The 17,232-nt window shown below is 40.1% G+C and overlaps 1 protein-coding gene across 2 annotated transcripts; it reads left to right on the top strand.

Moving 5' to 3' along the window:
* The first annotated feature begins 415 nt into the window (after positions 1–415).
* LOC149232133 (DNA-directed RNA polymerases II, IV and V subunit 9A) lies at positions 416–15,912 on the top strand. Of its 2 annotated transcripts, none has more exons than XM_089379367.1 (5): positions 416–604; positions 758–833; positions 1,140–1,298; positions 15,203–15,313; positions 15,494–15,912. In XM_089379367.1, exons 1-4 carry the CDS (start codon positions 576–578, stop codon positions 15,290–15,292), a joined length of 354 nt encoding a protein of 117 aa, XP_089235493.1. In that variant the 5' UTR covers positions 416–575; the 3' UTR covers positions 15,293–15,313; positions 15,494–15,912. The 2 variants fall into 2 exon arrangements, with proteins under 2 accessions (XP_089235493.1, XP_089235494.1); XM_089379368.1 differs by having other exon boundaries at positions 419–604; positions 15,196–15,313.
* The last annotated feature ends 1,320 nt before the right edge of the window (positions 15,913–17,232 follow it).

Genomic DNA, 17,232 nt, shown 5'->3' with positions numbered 1-17,232 from the left:
TTCCCTCTAAAAGAGGTTTGCATCAAATCTCTTCTCTCTAAAAAAAGTTTGCATACAAAGAGATTTGATCCCTTTTGACCCTTGATAAATAAGTAATTAAGATGGATCTAGGCTAATTTAATTTCCCTTTTTAAATAAGCTATATTCCAAATAAATATTATAAATCCATAATTAAAATGAATCTAAACAGATTTAATTTTCCCTTTTAAATAAAACTATATTCCACGTAAATAAATACTTTTTATTTTTTTAAATTATTATTATTTTGTTATTTTTTAAATTTATTATTTATTTTTATAGAATTTAACTTAATGTAAACGTTAACATTACATTACAACATCTTATTATTTACCATACAAATTGTAACCTACTTACTTTGATAGGCGTACAAATATCTACTATCTACTTTGAGTTTCCACAGTACTCACCATTTCATACGGCAGCCCGGCAGCCCGGCAGCCCACGCGAGTTTCCACAGTACTCACCATTTCAGCACGGCAACGCACGCAAGTAAGAATACCAAGCTATCTTAAAAACGTTGCGGAGGTTTTCACAGGTATCCACAAGCAGCAAACATGAGTACCATGAAGTTTTGCAGAGAATGGTACCCACTTGACTCGTTCACTCTCATATTTCTTCAATTTTGTTTAAACGAGACATATAATGCATGCAGTAGCTGGGATCAGTATGCTGAAATGTAGCAATGGGCCGAAGTATTTTTTGTTTATATTTACAGCCTCTGACTGTATTTGTGTAGCAATAACATATTGTATCCAAAGGAAGACAGAGAAAACAAGATTCTCCTGTATGCCTGCCGAAACTGCGATCATCAGGTCAGTTATAAGACAAGCTTTTACCTTAGGCTATGGTGTGGCTTACCCAGACTTTAGAGGTTTGACATTAAATGAAATGTTGGCATTGATTTTTTTTTTATTGCCTCTTCCCCTGTTTGAAGTGTTATTATGCAATTTACCCAGCTTACGACATTCTAGAAAGATCTCATTCGAGATGCTGTGGGTGGGTTATCTATTCCCCCAAATTCGCCCCGCATGGGCTAGTCCAGTAGGGGCGAAACGCGGATTTAGGGATTTGAGTTTTGGTGGAATAAAAGACTCACACCTTTGTGGAATTTTGTGCAGGAGATTGCAGAAAACAATTGTGTGTACAGAAATGAGATTCATCACGCGGCAGGTGAGCGCACACAGATTTTACAGGACGTGGCTTCAGATCCCACACTTCCACGCACTAAAACCGTGCGATGTGTTGTGTGCAATCACGGGGAGGCTGTATTCTTCCAGGTCAGCCTGTTTAGCACATATCTTCTTTCTTAGCCCTTTTATTCGAAGAGCTCAGAGATATTGCATGTTACAAAAACATCAAGTAGCCGATCTTCTAGTCATATTTCGTTGGGTTGCTATCTAAATTCGAAGAGATTGAATATCTGTTTGTCATGGGTTTCAGCCACTAGGTTGATGTTAAAACATCCATTGTCTTTTCATCATAGTTTTCTAATTGCATGTCTCACTACTACAATGGCATATCCACGACGGGAATTTTGTTCCATATTAATACTGTCCTTGTCTTGCTTCTGGCTTAGCCAGCGTTAACATAATGGAACTAGCTCTAGTGGTGTATTTGGCAGGATAAAGTTGCTATTGCTTCGCATACAGTGGCATATTCGACGGCGGGGATTTTGTTCCGCACTAATACTGTCCTCCTGCTTCTATCTTAACTAGGGTTAATATAATCAAGCTAGCCCTAATGGTGTATTTGTGTGGCTAAGTTATTGCTTCATTTTTATGTGCCAATTGCTTTTCACAGAAGTCTTTAATAAAAGGTTAATTGTATATGAAAGGAGAGGAAGGTGAAGTGGTATCGATTTGATAGTGCGCAAAGCAGTAGTGGCAGTTATGCAATATAAACCTAATAAATAAATAAATTATAATTACTGATTATATTTAAAGGATGTACAAATTAATTTCTGAGTTCGAAGCCAGCATGAAGATTGAAACCGTGCACATCAATAGCATGTTCCATGGGATATTAACTGATCAGGGGTCGATGTTTCAAGCATTTACCGAATCAAGGAGCCTATTCAACAAAACATAATCAACTTGAAGAACATAATCAACACTAGAAGAACATGCCTTTCATTGTGCGTAAAGGGATAAGGGATTTTGAGCATAGATACATCTCTTCCAGTTCAACACTAGAAGAACGTGATTTTTCACCGAGCATGAAGGAGAAGCATTTGTATGAATAAAATGTTTTTCATTCATCAGGAGCCAAGAAACTCTTCATTAAAAACAATAATACGTTAGGACTATGTTGAGGTGCTAGATAAACCTAGTTTAATAGCTCAGAAAATGGCTACAACTAACTAGAAGTACTTAAAAGGTCTGTCCCAAGCCACTAAACAATAATCATATACAATTGGTGTTGATTTCCTAGACTAATAATTACTTCCAATGATTTCTTCATTATTTGTCTTGTATCACATTCATCATTAAGTGATTACACAGAAAATCTCAACAATAAAACATTAAAGTCAGGAAAATCATGAAGAGACAGCCAAACATAAGAGAGAAAAATTATCCTAGGAAAACCCCAAACCAGGGGAAAAGCCAAACAACCTTTTCTTTAGAGAAATTTATCCAATTCAACAAGGAATACAATCTAAATTTCCCAGTGAAGTCAAGTAAAACTAACCAGTAATTAAACCTAGGTCAAACTGCTTATGAATAACCTCGAAAAATCGGTCCGTTGTGCAGTTAGAAGTTTTGGTCTGCCTAAGAGAATTAGGTTTGCCTCAGAGGAATTTGGTTTGCCTCAGATTTCGTTCTTCTATTCTTCCTCAGATTTCGTCCTTTATTTTGTCTCAGATTTTGTCCTTTTCATCCTCAAACCTCCACGTGTGAACAGTACTTGGAAGTGATCTGAATTGATGCCCATATGGAGAGGACAAATGCCAATATGTAGATGTTGAATGAGCCAAATGGATGTGTCCCTTCACCAGGGCTGACTTGAAGCCGACCTTACATTTGGAGGCAAAAATTCAAAAATTCAAAAATTTAAAATTTAAATTTTTGTTCTTTTGAAGCCGACTTGGAATCCACATATATATTTATCATTTCTTGTATATTTGGAGGGATAAAACTTGATTATGAAGATTGACCATAACTACAAAATTCAACGCTCCCTCTTAGCTAGGGAGGTATTCATAACGACTTTTCCAAATGTTCTCTTGTTGAATAAAAATTTCTCTATCCCAAGAAAAGGTTGAATGAGCTCAACTATGTTGATGAATCCACCTCATGTTCTATGCAAGAACCATGTGCAAAGTATCCCTGCATCATCATCAAATAGAGGAACTAGCTATCCACTAGTACTAAGGTCACCTGTCTCCAAATCATCTCTTGGAGTCTTGTCACGAACGCCACCTGACCCAATCTACCAAGTCATCACTTGGAATCTTGTTAGGAACCCCACTTGACCCATGATGAAACCCTTGGGTCACCAATCTACCAAGTCATCACTTGGAGTCTTGTTAGGAACCCCACCTGACCCATGGTGAAACTCGGGCCCGATTACCATTCCCACATTTCATCACATCTAATTGAATGGTAAAAATACTTGCCCAATGCTATAGGACACTCACTCAACCCACTAGCCAAACCCTATGGCAATATGGTCAAAACTAACTGATCGGGGGAGCATTCATATTACATGGTTTCCCAGCCAATCTTCCCAACCATATTACATGGTTTCCCGGTCCAAGACCTAAGGGAGATTATCCGCCCCTTGATGCTACAACATCAACACTCACTTCAAGGGAAACACTCTCAATTACTTCAAGCTTGTCCAACATCATTCAAGGACAGTGAGAATATCAACAAATAGCTCGACAATAGAAATACATAGGAGCCTCACTGCTCCTTTTGTATCAGGTGCATTTATCATCATGATTGTACCTGATCAAGCAATCTTGAAGTTACCCTGCTTTTCAACTTGCCAAACTGCAATTGGAGCCAATGTCTTCTCAACGCCCTCTCCCTCTTCATGGGAGAATCTTTTCTTTGCACTTTTCTATGTCGTCGAGAAAGTCATTGCCTTCTTTCCACAAATCTTGGTACTATGAGATCCTTCAAACTTGTGGACCTGTTTGCTCCCTCTGAACTAGGAGCCCTTCTAGATATTGATACAATTTCTACCTCATGAAGACGAATCACTTCTGTTGGACTAGCTATACACTAGTCCTAAGGTCACCCGTCTCCAAATCATCTCTTGGAGTCTTGTCAGGAACCCCACTTGACCCATGGTGAAACCCTTGGGTCACCAATCTACCAAGTCATCACTTGGAGTCTTGTTAGGAACCCCAGCTGACCCATGGTGAAACTCAGGGCCGATTACCATTCCCACATTTCGTCACATCTAATTGAATGGTAAAAATACTTGCCCAATGCTATAAGACTCTCAACCCACTAGCCAAACCCTATAGCAATATGGAAAAAACTAACTGAATGGGGGAGCATTCAGAGGCCTTGATTCTAACTGGGCCAATATCCCCAACCATATTACATGTTTTCCCAGTCCAAGACCTAAGGGAGATTATCTGCCCCTTGATGCTACAACATCAACACTCCCTTCAAGGGAAACACTCTCAATTACTTCAAGCTTGTCCAGCATCATTCAGGGACAATGAGAATGTCAACAAATAGCTCGACCATAGAAATACACAGGAGCCTCACTGCTCGTTTTGTATTAGGTGCATTTATCATCATGATTGTACCTGCTCAAGCAATCCTGAAGCTCCCTACTTCTCAACTTGCTAAATTGCAATTGGAGCCAATGTCTTCTCAACACCCTCTCCCTCTTCATGGGAGAATCTTCGCTTTGCACTTCTCTATGTTGCCAACAAATGCTTGATCATGTGAATCCATCTTGAAGTCATTGCTCTCTTTCCACAAATCTTGGTACTATGAGATCCTTCAAACTTGCGGGCCTGTTTGCTCCCTCTGAACTTCTAGATATTGATACAATTTCTACCTCATGAACACGAATCACTTCTGAGAGAGTTGCCTTGCCACATACTTTGCTTCATTCTTCCAAATGCTTCCAACTGCTGCCAGAGCCTTGGCGGGTTGTCACGATGTACCTACAACCCTCACTAGGAGGTCAAGGAAGAAACGATTATAACCCAACAAAGGAAATAAAGACAAGAGACTAACCAGGATTAAATTAATAATAATAATCAAGGAAAGATGTGAAAGTATTTATCTTTGAGGATTGTAGGGGATTGACTGCTCCCTCTTGATCCTTGCTTTCTTGCAGAAATGAAATCCATTTGCAAACTCATCATCCTCATCATCTTGCTTTCCTTGCATGAGCTAGGATTTATTAGGAATTTCAACCTTGTACCAGGCTGTCCTCTTGCTTCTTTATTACTAAATCAGTCATCATACTCCTGCTATAAGAGATTCTCTTTCTGGCCATCATGGCAACACTTGTACTCTTAACTTAGGCAGCATACTTCTACAACTAACATTCTTGCTATATGCAATGGCATTAATATGAACTAAACTCAGCTAATAAACTGATTCTCTTAGTAGCTCCAACAATGAACCTTTGTAAGCAACAAGCACAATCTACACAGATTGTAAAGTTTTGTAGATGTTCTATGCTAAGAGCAATTTCATTTTCTCACAACAATCATACAAGTAGATAAGCAAAATGCAGATAGAACATATAAGCAGATCTTACAGAAGACAAATCAGAAACAAGAAAAATGTATGTGTTTGTTTCGGCGGTCAACAGGATGCTTCAACCAGCAAAGTCTCCTTTGGTCAGCCAGCCCAGCATGTGTCACAACAACCCTCCAACAGTAGATGAGTCAACCCAAGTCAGTTTTACAAAAGTCAACGCTGTCTTGAAAAGTCAACGCAAGGGCAGCAAGCTAAAAGTCAACGCAGCAGCAAAACGGTCAACCCTTTGACCTCGATTTTTGTGCCAGGTAGTATGGCCTTCAAAAATCGAACCTCCCACAAGTTTTCAGCTTGTTTGGACCAAGCGTTGACCAAAGTCAACGCTGGTCAAACTTCTGCGAAACCCTAGCAGCAGAAAAATCCTCTTCGTCCTTCCCACGTGTGGCTGAAATTCGTCCTCCAGGTAGCTCGTACATTTTAGGATGAGAGAGGAAGATGTGAGTTGTGTTGTGATCTAATTCTCTACAACTTTTCCTGTATATATATATCCGTCAATGAGGGTGTGTGACACATCTGTTGGGCATGTGAGCCTACATTACAAAACTGGCTGACCTTTGCACATATAATTTATTAAGAATAATAAATTCAAAATATAAGTTCTGCTCATCGGATTAAAACTATTTTTATATGGATTTTACACCTCTCAGAAAGAGGAATCCAACAAAAATATTAGCCTCTTAATCTGAGCATCAGAACATGGAGTTTGGACCTAGTTGTCCAAATTTACCACTCCCTCTCAACTAGGGAGAACTCCATCTATTAGTGCAATTAACATCGTGAGTCATCCCGCCGAAACTTGCTTTGCTGGCTTCTTTATTTCAGAACAGAAGTGGGTCAGTCACAAAGACATCAATCCCCGACTGACATAATCAGTCCAGAGGTCCCAGACCTCACAAATCTTGATCCCAGATCAAGTGGTTGGACCATGCCATCCTAGATAGAGAGTACGGCAATCTCTGATGCGTCCATCAGTCTTTGCTAATAGTCTCTAGCTTTTCCACACCTCATTGGCCAAATGAGAGGTACTTCCCATGAGCCCTGAACTCAATGGGTAGGATGCATACGGGGCACAGATTAAATGAGTGGCGAACCAGCTCAATAATCACAAGGGTGGGGCAGAAGCATTATGAGTGCTTATAGCTCCGAGAAGCTATCCCCAAAGCCCCCCAGAGCTCCCAGAGCTCATCGTCCAACAGGACCCACATCATAGGGTCTTTCCACGACACCAAGACTCTCACGGAAGGTTAGGAACTTGACCTTCCCCAGGGGCTTAGTGAGAATATCCGCGACCTGCTCATCAGTTCCTATATGATCGAGCCTTACGGCGCCTCGCTGTACCATATCCCGGATAAAGTGGTACCTGGTATCAATATGCTTGGATCGGTCGTGGAACACAGGATTCTCAGTCATACGAATCCCACTCTGATTATCACAGAGTATTACAGTGGTATCTAGCACATGTTGGAACAGCTCACTAAAGAGCTTCCTCAACCAAACTGCTTCACAACAGGCCATACTAGCAGCAATGTATTCGGCCTCCGCGGTGCTCAAAGCCACCGACTTCTGCTTCCTGCTCATCCATGAGATCGAAGCAGAACCAAGATTGAAACAGCATCCAGATGTGCTCTTACGATCCACCACACTGCCAGCCCAATCGGCATCAGTATATCCCCGGAGTATCACACTCCCGGCAGTGTATCTCAGCCCATGGTTTATCGTGCCCCGAAGATATCTCAAAAGATTCTTGGCACCAACCCAGTGAAAATGATGAGGCTCAACCATCTGTTGACTCAAAGTATTCACTGCAAAACATATGTCCGGACGGGTGTTCACTAAGAACATCAAAGCTCCTATGAGTTGACGATACTCAGTAGGATTGGCCAAGATAGGCCCTGCAGCGCTGCCACTCAACTTCTTAAAGTTGAGTTCCATTGGTGTCGACACGGACTTACAGTCCACCATCCCAAATCTTTCCAGAAGCTTCACAATATACTTTCCTTGAGAAAGGAAAATCTCTCCAGGTCTCTGCCAGACCTCCAGGCCTAGGAAATAGTGCATCAGTCCTAGGTCTTTCATCTCGAACTCAGCAGCAAGCTCCCTCTTACACACCTGTCAGGAAGAGGTCGTCCACATACAGCACTAGAATGAGAGGCTTTCCTTCCTCAACCTTAAAGTAAAGGTTTGGATCAGCATTGCTTCGAGTGAAGCCCAGCTTCATCAAGTAACTATCCATCCTCTCATACCAAGCTCTGGGTGCTTGCTTTAACCCATAGAGGGCTTTCTTCAACCTGCAGACATAAGTGTCTCGATCTTGAACTTCAAATCCCAGAGGTTGTTCTACATACACCTCTTCCTTTATTGCACCATGCAGAAAAGCAATCTTGACATCCATCTGATGAAGACTCCATCCTTGCGTAGCAGCAAGGGCTATGATGGATCGGATGGTGGTATATCGAGCCACAGGTGCAAATATATCGTCATAGTCAATTCCTTCCTTTTGAGAGAAGCCACGGGCAACAAATCTTGCCTTAAACTTTTCAGCACTCCCATCAGATCCATGTTTAATCTTGTAGAGCCATTTAGCGGTGACAATAGATTTGTCCTTCGGTCTCGGGACCACATCCCAGACATCATTCTTCATAATAGCCTCATATTCTTCATGCATAGCATCCTTCCAGACTTGATGCTTGATGGCTTCTTCAAAAGATCCAGGTTCAGATTGTATAATAGTACTCATGGCAGCTAGATACCCTTGGTATCTACACGGCTTCTTGCTTTCTCGGAATGTTCCCCTTGGGGCAGCATGACCCTCAGCATCTTCGAGGGTGTCCCTGAGCCATGATGGCCTCTTTCCTAGAGAAGGGGAAGGATCAATAGGGTCCATTGGCTCTTCAACATCAGGCATAGTCTCATCCTGGGGTTCTTCCAGATTTCCAGGTCTTTCTTCATGGTTTTCTTCAGATCTAGGAAGATCTACTACTTTCTTCAGGGAAGCATCTTCGTCAAAAGTGACATCATGGCTTATCTCTACTTCCCTTTGACCAGGTACATAGACTCTATATGCCTTAGAAGTCTCACTGTAGCCCACAAACATTCCTTTCTTCCCAGTAGCATCCAGCTTACTTCTCTTTTCTTTCGGCACATGAAAATAGACAGGACATCCAAAAATTCTAAAATGTGAGACATCAGGTTTCTTACCAGAGAAAACCTCTTCGGGAGTTTTGGAGTCCAAAGCGGAATGAGGGCATCGTTTTTGAATGTACACAGCAGTATTTGCAGCTTCTCCCCACAGAAACTTTGGAAGACCCTGGTCACATAGCATGGCACGGGCAGCTTCCACAATAGTCCTATTCTTGCGTTCAGCAACACCATTCTGCTCAGGAGTATATGCAGTGGTAGTCTCCCTCTTAATGCCAGCTTCTCTGCAAAAGTCTTTGAACTCATTTGACTCATATTCAGTGCCATTGTCAGTCCTCAAAATCTTGATCTTCTTTCCGGTCATATTTTCCACCAAGGCTTTGAAGGTACGGAACCACAGGAAAGCCTCATCCTTCTTCTTCAAGAAGTATATCCAGGTTTTGCGAGAGAAGTCATCAGTAAATGTCATATAGTAAGAACATCCCCCCAGGGATGTTACAGGCAACATACCGGAAAGATCAGAATGGACCAGTTGCAATATCTCAGATGTCTTTGTGACACTTGAGGGGAAAGGTCCCCTTGTATGTTTTCCTTCAGCACAGCCCTTACATACACCTTTATGATTATTTCCAAAATCAGGCATCCCTGTCACCACCTTCCTTGCTTCGGGAAGAGCCTTGTAATGAAGGTGTCCAAATCTTCGGTGCCATAGTTCGGTTTGACGGATAGTATCACAAGTCATAGCTCCCAACGGACTCCCTCCAACCTGGTAGAGTGTACCAACTCTAAAACCAATTGAGATAGCTTCCTTGAAGCTCTTCTTCCACATGAGTACCTTTCCATCAGAGAAAGTTACATTGAATCCTTTGTCTTCCATGGCAGATACAGACACAAGGTTCTTCTTCAATTTGGGTACATAGAGTACATCTTGTAGATGGAGGACTTGTCCTTGAGACAAGTGGAGGGTCACAGTCCCGGTCCCTTTCACAGGATAAGTGGCATTATCCCCAAGGGTAATTTCTAGATTAGTATCCCTTTCAACCATGTCAGAAAGTGCTTCCTTGAATCCGGTGATGTGTCTTGAGGCACCACTATCGATTAGCCAAACATCCATAGTGTCGGGCGGAGATGCAGCTGAGAGAGCAGATATTAGAATATACTCATTTCTTTTATCAACAACATTAGACTCCTCATACCTGGTATTTCTGGTCCTTTTAGAAGGTGGATGGTTTCCTTCAAAGTGAGCCTTCCTCTTTCCTTTGGATTTGTCATTTCTTTGATTCCCATTCCTTCGGTTGTTGTTGTTGTCGTCACTATCGGGAGAATTCTTCTGGAAGGGGCATTCTCTAGCATAGTGTCCAGTCCTATGGCAGGTGAAACATTTACCCTTCTTCTTTTGAGTCTTAGTCCTTCCTTTGTCCTTGGAACCACCAGAGTTCTTCTTTCGGGAATGAGCAACATAGGCAGCATTTCTTTCATTATCAAATTCCTTCATCCTTGTTTCTTCTTGCATACATCTAGACAGAAGCTCATCAAAGTTAGGGATGGTATTATTGTTGAGAATGGTAGTTGTGAATACTTGCCATTCATATGGAAGTCCTCCAAGTGCGGTGAGAACCATCTCACGATCAGCTATTGTCTCCCCAATAGCTAGCAGATTGTTCCTGGTTTCGGTCAACTTCATAAAGAAAGTTTGAATAGACTCGTCTCGGCCCTTCTTCATATTCTTCAACTTGTTCTTGAGGAATAGCACTTGGTTCACATTGTTTACTCGGAACATAAGTATCAGTTTGTCATACATCTCCTTGGATGTGCCTAGTTCAGATATGTAGGCAACCAGACTCTTATTTATGGATTCCCTGATCAACAGTTTTGCTCTGATTTCTCCCTTCTTATACTTGTGTTTAACAGCAGCAGAGGCATTTGATGGAGGTTCTTGAATCTTCCCTGTCACATGATCTAGGAGATCATGATCTTCTAATTTGAGATCTAATAACATCTTCCAGGCATGGAAGTCATCACTTCCAGTCAGCTTGTCATTCTCCCTGAATTCAAGCTTAGAGGAATCCATTTCCTTCGATGATGATTGCTATAGATAGAGTTTGTCTTCACCTCAGCTCTGATACCATGTAAAGTTTTGTAGATGTTCTATGCTAAGAGCAATTTCACTTTTCTCACAGCAATCATACAAGTAGATAAGCAAAATGCAGATAGAACATATAAGCAGATCTTACAGAAGACAAATCAGAAACAAGAAAAATGTATGTGTTTGTTTCGGCGGTCAACAGGATGCTTCAACCAGCAAAGTCTCCTTTGGTCAGCCAGCCCAGCATGTGTCACAACAACCCTCCAACCAGTAGATGAGTCAACCCAAGTCAGTTTTACAAAAGTCAACGCTGTCCTGAAAAGTCAACGCAGGGGCAGCAAGCTAAAAGTCAACGCAGCAGCAAAACGGTCAACCCTTTGACCTCGATTTTTGTGCCAGGTAGTATGGCCTTCAAAAATCGAACCTCCCACAAGTTTTCAGCTTGTTTGGACCAAGCGTTGACCAAAGTCAACGCTGGTCAAACTTCTGTGAAACCCTAGCAGCAGAAAAATCCTCTTCGTTCTTCCCACGTGTGGCTGAAATTCGTCCTCCAGGTAGCTCGTACTTTTTAGGATGAGAGAGGAAGATGTGAGTTGTGTTGTGATCTAATTCTCTCCAACTTTTCCTGTATATATATATCCATCAATGAGGGTGTGTGACACATCTGTTGGGCATGTGAGCCTACATTACAAAACTGGCTGACCTTTGCACATATAATTTATTAAGAATAATAAATTCAAAATATAAGTTCTGCTCATTGGATTAAAACTATTTTTATATGGATTTTACACCTCTCAGAAAGAGGAATCCAACAAAAATATTAGCCTCTTAATCTGAGCATCAGAACATGGAGTTTGGACCTAGTTGTCCAAATTTAACACAGATCAACTCAGGTTTTGCCTCAAAATTCTAGTTATTGTCATAGCTTCAATACTGTCACAGATCAGTACATACTTGACAAGAGCCCTTACACTGTAATGGCATTAGCAACTTCGAAATAACAATTCACATATCTTGCCATATGATGCAATAAAAGGAAATATCCAAAATTTCAATCAACTGGTCTTGGCATAAGTCTGAAAATGACTCAATCTTTACAAGAGAATTTTTTATCTTGAACGATGAGGAACCCTACCTCCTTTTCGTTGTAGACTTACAGGCAGCCCTCGAATGTTAACACAGAGACTTCTTTTATTCAAGATTGATCCTTCTTTAATTAGGACAATGATCATCTTCAAGATAGCATTCTGCTTTTGTAATACAAGGCAATCATATCACTCTTCAGGTTGCAAATTTCTGTACAAGTGTATTTCATAGTCAACTAGCCTCATTGGTTTATTCATAGCATTTCAAAGGAATGTTTAAGATCCATAGCTCCTAATCAAACTAGGTCCTAAACCGGCATTCCCTTGACTGCCATTTCTTTGTTGCACAATTCAGCCCAAGGTCTTTTCTGGAGTCCAGAATTTGTTCTTCAATCAGACTTTGAATAATTCTTGTTTTCTTGAGATGGATGCATGTATGATCAATATCTTCAGCATATGGAGCAAACGTATCACCCTTCTACGTATGGATCACTGTTTTAAAAACCGGCCGTTTCGACTCCGATTCGGCTGAGTTGGTCCGAGTCATAGCCCAACCGGGTCAACTCGGCCTTTCATCCTTTTACTTAAATTTTTAACATTACCATGAAATGACTCAGGATGTTTGAGAATGGTTCCGGCCTCATTGGATTTCATATGGAGAAAGTAGAATTTTAGATTTTATTCAAAATCCAGCAGACTTATCAGTTTTTCAGGATTGGGGAATTGCAATGTTTCCATTGAATTTTGTCATGTATTAGGGTATGGAACTCGTATTTAATCAAGAGCACCAATCCCTCTATGTACCTTGATGTTAGTGACATTGGTTGTCGAACTCCTCCGGGATTCGCTCCCAAACCGGGAGCTTCTAAAAATGTCGCTCCTGCTCCCCGCTTTCGCTCCCGCTCCCAAGTAACACTGAGCTAGATGATGTTGGCAACTCTAGCAATAGCCAGTAGTACTGGTCACAGACTTTTGTTGTAGAGGCCATTTCTAGCCTCCTTGGTTATGTGTTTTTGTTTTGATCTCTATATCATCATCATGTATGTATTGGACAATGCACTGGGTGCCATTTTGATATAATGGATATATTCATGAGCCTACTTTGATCATATGTTGTCTTTTATCTATATTCTAACGCTGTGTCAGTGTGTTTGGAAACATGAATGGAAATCTTTAAAATTATGTGTTTTTATAAAAAATAAATATTTAATGTATTTTTTACAATGGCCGAGTCATTGAAATTGAGCCGGCCGAGTCGATACCGAGTCGGAGTCGGAGTCGACCTTCGGCCGAGTCGGAGTCGGAGTTTTAAAACATTGGTATGGATTAGTAATTAAAACAAGATCTCCAAAAATCATTAGCAACATATGTCCACCTTGGCTGGCCTTCTGAGGCATCAAGAGTCAAAGGCTTCTAAGCTTCCTCTCCTTGATCTTGAGGTCATTTTTGGCCTCCTGTAACATCCTGATGCTTTTTCAGCCTTCTGCAATCAGTTGACTGAGGCTTTTTGGCTTAATTCTTCAGACTTCTTCGGCCACTTTCTGAGGCTCCTTGGCCTTTGATGCTCGGACTGAGGCCCTTTTTTGGATTCTACTAGGCCTGCGGCCTAGTCCTGAGGCTCCTCGGCCCTTCTAAGATTTATTCCTGAGGCCTCTCGGCCCACCTGAGGCAGACTTCGGCCTAGAATTTGGATGAAAGTATTCTAAACAGCGTTAGGGCTTCAGTCTTCCTTCAAACTTGGTTTTAATGGCTACTCTATAACCCAACCTCTGATACGAGAATGATATTTCATGATTACCTAGACAGATAATTACTTCCAATGATTTCTTCATTATTTGTCTTGTATCACATTCATCATTAAGTAATTACGCATAGAAAATCTCAACATTAAAACAAAAAAGACAGCAGGATCATGAAGAAACAGCGAAACACAAGAGACAATTTATCCTAGGAAAACCCCAGGGCCCAAACCAAGGAAAAAACTGAGCAATGTTGAGAAATCAAGATGCTTAAAATTAAGGTTAGATTTCTCTTATCTCTGATAATTATTTGTGAATGTTTGGTGGCTTCTTAGTTAATTTAATCTTCTCTTTGTCAAGCAATTACCAAAATGTACAAAAACATGAAGATCACAGGAGACAAAGAATGCAAGAAATTAGGCTCCAAGCTAGGGAAAAACCCCACAAGGGGGAAAACCCACGAAAACCCACTTCTTATAGATTCAGATCAAAGTGAGATATCAAGGACCCGAGACCAAGACCAAGACTGCCACAAATACCCAAGTCAACCATCCTTTTTTCCATCTTCAACAAATCATAGTCAACAGAAGTCAACACTGGTCAAATCTCAGAAATTTTGTCATCTCCTAAAATTTTGGCGTCTGAAATTTTGGGCCTGCAATACCACAGAAACTACCTCAGAAAGCTTGCACACATGAACAGAAATTAGGGCACAAATCTGCTTGTCTTCTCTCTCCTTTGACTGTCCTTTCTTTCCTTTTACTTTGGCTGGTTATCATCTTCTTCTTGGCACAGAATTCAATTTGTGTAAGTGAGTGTTCAAATGAGGTCGAACTGCCTTCTATTTATAGATGTCTAGGAGGTTGAAAAGGTGCCTCTCTAAGCCGACTTGACTTGTGGATGACAAAATTGGCTTTTTGACTCAATACAAAATTCTGTTTTTTTACAAGATGTCCAAATGGGACTTCGACTCAATTACATCTCTTTGACTTATAATAAATTTTCTTTTGACTCAAATGACCCTACAAGCATGAAGAACATGCTTTGACTAAAAATAAAAATAATCATCATAATAACCTTGGAGCATATGTATTCAAGGCAGCTAAGCAGGTACTCAGAGCGTCCCTTGACAAGTCCTTAAAACCATCTATTGTGTATTTTGGCTAAAGATGGAACAACGCTACTTCTTGATCCACAAAAAACTCAATTATAAAAGCAGGATATAAATAGATCCCTTGATTATTTTGTTAGATTATTTTGTGTGTTGCCTATCCTTTGCCATCCACCCACGTATTTCATTTCAAGTAATTTGTGTTTTGGTTCTGCCTCATTTTTCAATAAATGTTCACTATGGAGGTCAATCATAATTGAATTGCTTTCTGCAGGCTACAGCTAGAGGAGAGGAAGGCATGGCTTTGTTTTTTGTTTGTTGCAATCCAAACTGTGGTTATCGATGGAGAGATTGAGCAATTTACGGAGTAGCGAGAATGCTGAATTAAGGGGGTAAGTTTTGACCTGGATTCTACATTTATTCTTAGATTTGGTTATATGCGAATTTGGAGATAGCACCTTTGTGTAAATTTGAATATAACCATTTAGCATTAGGCGCTTGGCATTTACATGCTTTGTTTCTTGTGATTCTTCTTGTATAGAAGAGATGATTTTGTTGGCCTTTGTTTCCAGGTCCATATTCAAGCAAAGGTTCCTTTAGATGACTGTTTTCTGGAAGTGTTTATGGATCAATCATCTCATAAATTTTGGTAATACATAACAGAAGTTTATGGCATCCAATTAGGATGGTAGTTTCATTGAGGTGTAGTAAAAACTATACTGGATGGTTCGATACGCGTTGACAAAAAACTCTGATGTGATTAATACCGAAGGATGTAACATTCATAATTATGGATCACAGAAGCCTAAATTCAAAAACTACACTAGTGTTGTGTTCCCACCCACTTTTAAGAGAGGCCAGGAGGTTTTTTGTGAATCACTAATAACTTTCTGAGTGGTACCTAATGAAATATTTGCATCCTGAATGTATACTCAATTGATCTTACTTGTGGATCGTACTGTTAATAACCACAATAGCAATTTGTTCCTAATTACTTTTGAAAAACGCAAGAGAGGAAGACCATGTGAATTACTCGTTTATTTTCAAGTGATATATACTGAAATATTTGTCCTGTGCAAATTATTGAGCTTGTCCGTGAATATTGAGATGCGTCTGGCAGGGTGGTCAAATTTATTAGTAAGATGACTTAGCATCAGAAAATATACTTTTGACGGCTTCTAAATAGATAATGAATTATACCTGTTTCTAACAAAGCATGCTGATATCGAAGTTGTTTCTAATTGTGATGGTCTTAATTATACCTCAGCTTGTAAGTTGAATTTATGTTTTGAACAGTTGACATGTTTGTGTCATCTCTATATATATATATCTGCTGGGCTTTGGTGGATGGTGAATAGTAGTTGGTACTTTATCCAGAAGTACCAATGGGTATTTTAATCTGTTATTATTTCTTACACATGTAAGAACTAATATATCAAATGTATCTATATATATCTCCTGGGCTTTGGTGGATGGTGAATAGTAGTTGGTACTTTATCCAGAAGTACCAATGGGTATTTTAGTCTGTTATTATTTCTTACACATGTAAAAACTAATATATAAATGTAGATTCTAACCGATCTTAGTATTCATGTAGATACGTAGTTTTGTAGATAGCATATTCAAGCTAATACTAATCCTGGGGTTTTCTTTTAATACATTTCCTTTTTCATACCATATAATCTTTATGGTATAAGGTTGTAAGTTCAAGAATTTCTGTTTTGAACGGTCAATATAATCTTCACGGCCCCTCTTTCTCTCTATATATCCTTCTAGGCTTTGGTGGATGGTGAGAAGTAGTTATAGATGGGAGATACTAGGAAAGTTGGTACATTATCAACAAGTATCCATGGGTATTTTATCGTGTTATTATTTCGACTCATGTAAGAACTATTATATAAAATGTAGATTTTGAAATCTGTATATTCATGTATATAGTTAGTTTTTGTAGGAATTTACAGGGTAAGTTCCTCAGAAAGAATACCAAAAAGACACCGCTCACAACCAGATCTCAAATCAATACACCAGTATTTTTGACGTGGTTAAAACCCTCAGAGTGCAAGGAGGGAAACAGTCCACGGCCTGTCCCAACGTGGGTACAGACAATTTATTAATCAAAGAATGAAAATTTACATAAGCTTCTCTCATGCACGGATTACCCGAACAATGACCCTCCATGCGCTTTAAATAGAACTCATGGACCAATCGGGTGTCAAGCCACGGATCAAGTGTCGATAATACCGAGGTGAGAGTGAACCGTCGGATCACTACATATCGTGACCGTCGGATTGCAAGTTACAATATGTACAAC

Source organism: Pinus tabuliformis, chromosome J, assembly GCF_031772625.1.
Source record: "Pinus tabuliformis cultivar Carrire ecotype Pingquan chromosome J, CPIR1, whole genome shotgun sequence".
In the NCBI taxonomy this organism is placed as follows: Eukaryota; Viridiplantae; Streptophyta; class Pinopsida; order Pinales; family Pinaceae; genus Pinus; species Pinus tabuliformis.
The sequence above is the reverse complement of the archived record's forward strand: the minus strand, read 5'-3'. Positions and strand labels throughout refer to the sequence as shown.

Bases quoted from the DNA above. Each gene is read 5' to 3' on its own strand.
- LOC149232133 (XM_089379367.1), top strand. From the start codon at position 576: ATGAGTACCATGAAGTTTTGCAGAGAATG. The intron at 605-757 runs GTACCCACTTGA...GTATTTGTGTAG, and splicing joins ATGAAGTTTTGCAGAGAATG to CAATAACATATTGTATCCAA. The intron at 834-1,139 runs GTCAGTTATAAG...AATTTTGTGCAG, and splicing joins GCCGAAACTGCGATCATCAG to GAGATTGCAGAAAACAATTG.